Genomic DNA, 6,000 nt, shown 5'->3' on the forward strand with positions numbered 1-6,000 from the left:
CATAACAAACTTAAGAACTTAACTACAGAGTCATTAGTCATCCAGTCAAGATGGCAATTAGATCAGACTTCAGTGGATGAGCCATTTGGAGCCTGGGGTCTTGACTGTCTCTGTAATTGTCCCATGTTTTAACTTGTTCCACCTGCCAAATCTCTTAGAAAGTGGATTATTTGTTTATTTTTGAAGCTGCAGGCAAATATGTGGGAGATTTTCCTGTATGTGAAACAAAATGATTTCTCAACAGGGAAGATGAACACACTGGTATTATTAATAAAGCTTAAAGTCCAAAAAAGTTAAGATATTTTAGCTGGTGGCCTATGTTTGTAGCATATCTAACAAGTCTTATGCAATTCTCAGACCTAAAATATGTGTTGTTTTAAAAAAAGTCAAGCATTTAGAGTTTTTTTCCACCTGTTTTTAAAAAGTTGTATAGTCAGAACAAAGCACAAAGATATGAAATGATTTAGCCCAAAACTTAGGCTTTAATGTGCGTTCTACATCTCTTTTGTCAAAGTTGAGACATTGTGCAAGAGAGCACATGAGTCAGGAAGTGGGATGAGAACAAGCAGTCCCTTTGGCTCTGCAGCACACTGTTGTGAAATTCATCTAGGAGAAAGTGGAAGCATCTAACCCGTAGGTAGCCCTTGACCATCACATCTGGCTTTGCTGGGCTCATGCAGAAGCCATGACCTTGTTATGCAAACTGAGGCAGTTTAGATCACACCAAGAAAATCAGAGCTGTAGATCTTCAAGGAATGTAATAACCATGCAGGGAAGAACTAAGTTTAGACTATGCCAGAACCAGACAAATGTGCAAGAATTTGCTGAACTACATTTTTAGCCTTGGGCATCAAAGTCCTTTGAACCTGGTCTTTGTAACCTAGCACATTTTCCACTTGTGCTTAATGCTCTAAGACCTGGCCTAAGTTTTCACAGTGTTGAATGCGTCCATTTTTCTTCTGTGAAGTGTGAACGGGGTTGGGATAAGAAAACACCTTAAGTAGTATTTCATTTGGTACATATGCTGGAAATTACATGCAGCTTTTAAACTTGTTGGATGTTCAGGTTGAGATGGTGGTTTTCAATCAGGGTATGATGTGTTGTGTGCGATACATCAGTTTATTAAGAAATATCATACAGATAGAATGACAATGTCTATATACAATTCTCTATAATTATAAAATGTAGGCTTGGGAAAAATCCTGCTCCACAAAAGCTAGGATAAACACTCATTCCCACGGAAAAGAGACTTTCAAACTCATGCTTTTGATTTCAATGATTGCTTACAAACTGTAAGTACATGGAAGCAATTTGAAAAGTAAGACAAATATTGGTGTCTTCGTTCCTTAGCTGGGCTTTGGAGACATCCACACTTTGAGATACTTGTGAAAACACAGCATGCATTTGTGTATGGAGTAGCAAAGGATTTTGTGTGTATATTGTAGCTTCATTTTCTGGACTGCTGTTTTTTCATGGGAAAAATACAGAACTCACAATATTAGTGTATCTTTGTCAACATTTAAAAGATTTAAAACATTTAACCAGGTGATGTTAATTGCATTCTGAAGGATAAGCATCTTAGTCTGTCAATGGGACTCCCTCACTGGGGATAGTATTTCCAATATTTATTCATTTCCTTCACATGAACTGACAGGGCTCACACAATCAGTGATCTTCGTTTCTTATTACCTTGCCCAAGGTTTGGGACTTTTTTGCTGTCCCTGATTTCCTTCACTGAGATCAAACTCCTGCAAACAAGATAACTAGGATCTCTGAGCCACGTGTCAGGCACTACTGAGTGCACCATACCCACAACATTTTATTAAGGTAGTCATGAAGGATGTTTAATTTTCTTGAAAGAGACAGACCCCAAAGAATCCACAGGAGCAGCTCTTGGAAAAGATAAACTTTTAAGGATAGAGGCAAATTGTGGCTCTAGGCTCCAACATCAACATGTTGGGAGAGGAAAAATTCCTTTGCTCCCTCTGTGGGCCTGTCCAGCCAGTTAGTCAATATGTGCTTTATTGCACATATTATTGATCCAAAGCACCACACCAGAGTGCCAGGACACGATGTACTCTGGCATGGCACTGGCTGCACTGGGTCTGGCGCTCTATCAGGCTTTCCCGAACTTATCTTCCTTAAACACTTTTTTCCCATCTGTGCTGTGGCTGGCTCCCTTAAGTAGTCGGGCCCTTTCCCAGAAGAGATCTAAGTCATTGTGGACTCACCTTTAGCTTTGGCTGAGGGCAGAGATGCTGTTATGGCTGGCTAAATATTTGAGAAGCTGAGTAGACTGGAACTGCAGGTTTGGCACTTATATAAGGATTTGTGTGTTCACTGCAGGATGTGCCTGTTTCTCCCTTAAAGACACTGGATTACAGTCAGTTGGCACATTTGCTTTGCCCCAGTACTTGCTCTTCCACATGAAGAAAGTAACCTGCCTCAGATTGTCAAAGAAACATAAATGTGTGATGGTTTCAAAGCATGTCCTGGATGAAACTGAGAGAGAATCTTTTCTGACTTGAGCAGTTTGAGGAGCAAACATGGGTGTTTACCCTGTGCCAAAATCTGCCCACGTAAGCAGATCAGACTTTTTTTTTTTTTTTAATGTTGGTCTGGAAGGTCAGAGACTATTTTGTTTGCTGCAGGTTTTTTTTTGCTTAGTGAAGCAAAGTTCACAGGAGCCAGAGTAATGACCTGATTTCCAACTTTTCTTCATTATTCCCTGTGTGCTTAGTTAAATATAACTGTGGCAGTCTCAGCTTTGAGTAAATAAGCTGTAACTTCCAAATAAGCAATAAACTCCTTTGTCCATTAAAAGAAAAAGTAACTTCAGAATTACTGATATAAATGGTATGACATGTCTCAAGGGCTGTTGACATCCTGAGCATTTGCTTTATGTGCCCTGAAAATTCACCATGCAGGTGTTTGGGGTTCTGCCTCTGAACACCTTTACATGCAAGAACTGTACCACCTCCTGTAAGTCACTGTTCTCATAGAATATGAAGCAGAAATTTGGGGTTAGACACATCCACTGTGCAAATGCAGTGTTAAGGGTAGCTGACCTTTTGTATTGTGTATGTTTCAAACAGCACTGAAGAATTATTCTGTTGTAATTTGTTAGGACTGAATAATGAATTAGAGTCTCTTTGCTTTGTCAGGGGCATTTTTTATTTGTATCTCTTTACAATTATGTCTCAATGTCTTATTTGCAAAAGAAATAATAATTCTCCACCTGATAAAGGTATTGAGGCTTTTCTTATGTTGATGGATTCTTTACTGGGTATGTATTTTTGATAAACTCTTAGCAAAGCGGAAGCATAACAGTGTGAACTGTGTTGATTTGGGTATGTGTTAATGCCAGATAGAGGACAGTCAGCCAATTTGCTGCAATGTTGTGTGGCCCATGATTATATGGGATAAACTGCCCTTTTTATCCCAATAGCCCCCCGCCTTTTGTGGGTGTGAGAGATAGAGGGAGGTTAGATAAGGGCTCAGCTTCCCCTATTGTGTAAACATTCTTTTGTGCTGGATATTCTGAGCCTCTGAGTCCCATTTGGTATTGTTGAACCTCTGCATATATACAACATATATACAAGTACAGGCGACAGCTTTTATAACATTTATGTTGATTAAAACTTTCTAAACTGGTTTTTGTGCTTATTTACACAGTGGAACTTGTAGAAAAGCTCAGCAGTCAATATTGCCACAAGAAAAAGACATTTAGTATAGTTTTCTCAATAATTTTTCCTACTTGTTAAACACTGAATAATTTAATTTATAAAACATAAAATGGGTAAAGTAATATAGCTGAAATAAACAACAGTTGCCTGTTTGACTAGCATTTCTTTTATTTAGTAGTGATGGCTTTTTACACCCTTGGTGCCTTACCTCTATGTACTATTGAGTGAAATTACTAATATTTGACGTCAGTTTTGGGACAACTGCATCAGTGGACCTCTGTCTATTTAGGGAGAAAATCTGCCCTTTGTCAAAATTATGATTGACACATGCCCTAGGAAGGAAGCATGGAAACTGAGGAAAAGGCGTTATACCTACTGAGGACAAACAGAGTATCTCCTCTGCATTGTAACTTATGGCTAATTGTCCTAGGTTTGCTTTTTGCTGTGGAGGGTGTAGGATTTCTTGGACCTTGTGGCAGACGTCAGTTTCATGGTCTGGAAACAGGTTTAAATTCAATGAACTGTGAGTCATTGCATTTGGACGATGTCCCAGGAGAGACCACAAACAGAATCAACTCTGGGGCAATTCAATCAAGTACCAAATGGAATCCAAAAGGACCATGTGGGAAGTTAGTTTCTAGAAATGTTATCACAAACTTAATCTATTACTGACTCCTAAAGATCCAGAGTTGAAGTTGCAAATTTTTTTAAAAGTTATTTTGGCACTAGGTTGTTACTGAAAAAAGAAATTGATTTTTTGTGCTTCCCCAATAAACTGGTACCACTACTCCACTTTTAGCAACCAGCTATCAGCCTGCACTCTGCAATCAGAAAATCTGTAATCAGATTCTTTTGAACTCTTCCACAAGTCTTGTCACAGCACCTTTTTTTCACTATGTGATTTCTGCCTTCACAAACACAATTTAATATTGAAGCTCATTTAGATTAGTGGGTGTAATATTGCTCGATGAGCTGCCAGATAGGCACGTGTAGATACTTCAGCTGAGATGTGATCTGTTGCTGCTAAACTCTAACTTGCCTGAGGTTTCTACAATTCATTCTTCCTGCACTTAGGCCATTACCTTGGCTGCTGATTACTTCACTCATCCTTGTACAAAACTGTGTTGTTTCCCGTAAAGGTGATGCATCAGCTGCATCCAGCTTAACTTGCAGACCTGCAAGGTAACTAACTGCCTGCTTCCAGTTGTTCCCTTGAGGTTCTTGTTCTACTGATTTCCTGTCAGTTTCCACTTTTCAATTACAATAATTTGGAAACACTTGATTTCAGTAACTCTACTTTTAGGTTTTGAAACCTAATAAATTTTACCTACTGGGCATACCTGTTCCCGCTTCCTTTTCAGATGAATGTACAGTGTCAGCAGTTGCATATCTGTGCAATGATTGTATCTGATTTGCAAAAATATTTTAAGATCTCTATGTGCAAAATGTCATGGAGGTATACTTTGTACTGTGTTATTTTCTATAGACCAGGCCAAAGGAGAGGATATAGTTTAATCATTAGAAACCTTGGACTGAGAGGCATTACTTTAGGTTTCTATTCTTGGTTTTAATGCTGACTTAACTTGTGAAAGATATAACCTTTGCAATGCCCCTGCCTACCCACAGATAAAATTAGTATTATAATCTTTACTTCTCAAGTTTTATCATTAAAAAGACTACACTAGTGTCTGTCTCAAGCCCTGTTTGATAGCTTGTCAAATATAAAGGTCAGCTCTAAGGTTTCATTTTCATCCCTCTCCGTCCTTATCCCTTAATGGCACAGCTTCTAATTACTGGGGTACTGGCTCATACACCCAGTTAGTAATCTCTCACAACTACATTTCAATAAACCAAAGGAACTATAAACCAGAAGAATAAGGACTGTGAGCCCAGGAGAAATCACATCTTTGGTGTATGGCTTATAAATAAGCAATTCTAGTAGCTGTAAACCTCAGCTTCAGAGGCAAAGGAAATAACATACTACCTGAGCTTAGTCTTTTTGACCTCCCTAATCCAGACACACCAGATTCAGGTGGTTGTAGATAAGGAGAAGGACAAAAAAGCCAGAGCACTAAATAGTGGGGGTTTTTGTGCATAATTCTGTGAAGTGGTCAGGTGCCATGTTGCATAAATGATGTATTTGGGTTAGACAAAACTGTGACAACTGTGTTCCTCTATGGTCCATACATAAGTGTACAAGTTTCGAGCTGGCTTCCCGCCAAGTCCCCAAAACTCGACAACAAGGACCCACCTCCCAGAGAGGGAAAAAAAACTAAGCAGCCAAAGCTATAGCAAATATATATATATATATATA

General features: G+C 38.9%; 1 protein-coding gene across 2 annotated transcripts in view; it reads left to right on the forward strand.

Annotated features, from left to right (window-relative positions):
- Positions 1–6,000, forward strand: part of JADE1 (jade family PHD finger 1) — a 78,645-nt gene that overhangs the window by 22,123 nt on the left and 50,522 nt on the right. The window contains exon 1 of one of the 2 annotated variants that reach the window (XM_027659018.1): positions 2,713–2,982. The exons of the other annotated variant lie outside the window; for it this stretch is intronic. Within the exon in view, the coding sequence (XP_027514819.1) occupies positions 2,922–2,982 (61 nt within the window). The 5' untranslated portion in view covers positions 2,713–2,921. Of the gene's footprint in view, positions 1–2,712; positions 2,983–6,000 lie in introns of those variants that run through there. 2 annotated transcript variants of the gene reach the window in all.

Source organism: Corapipo altera, unplaced genomic scaffold (assembly GCF_003945725.1).
Source record: "Corapipo altera isolate COAL_440 unplaced genomic scaffold, ASM394572v1 255, whole genome shotgun sequence".
Classification (NCBI taxonomy): Eukaryota; Metazoa; Chordata; class Aves; order Passeriformes; family Pipridae; genus Corapipo; species Corapipo altera.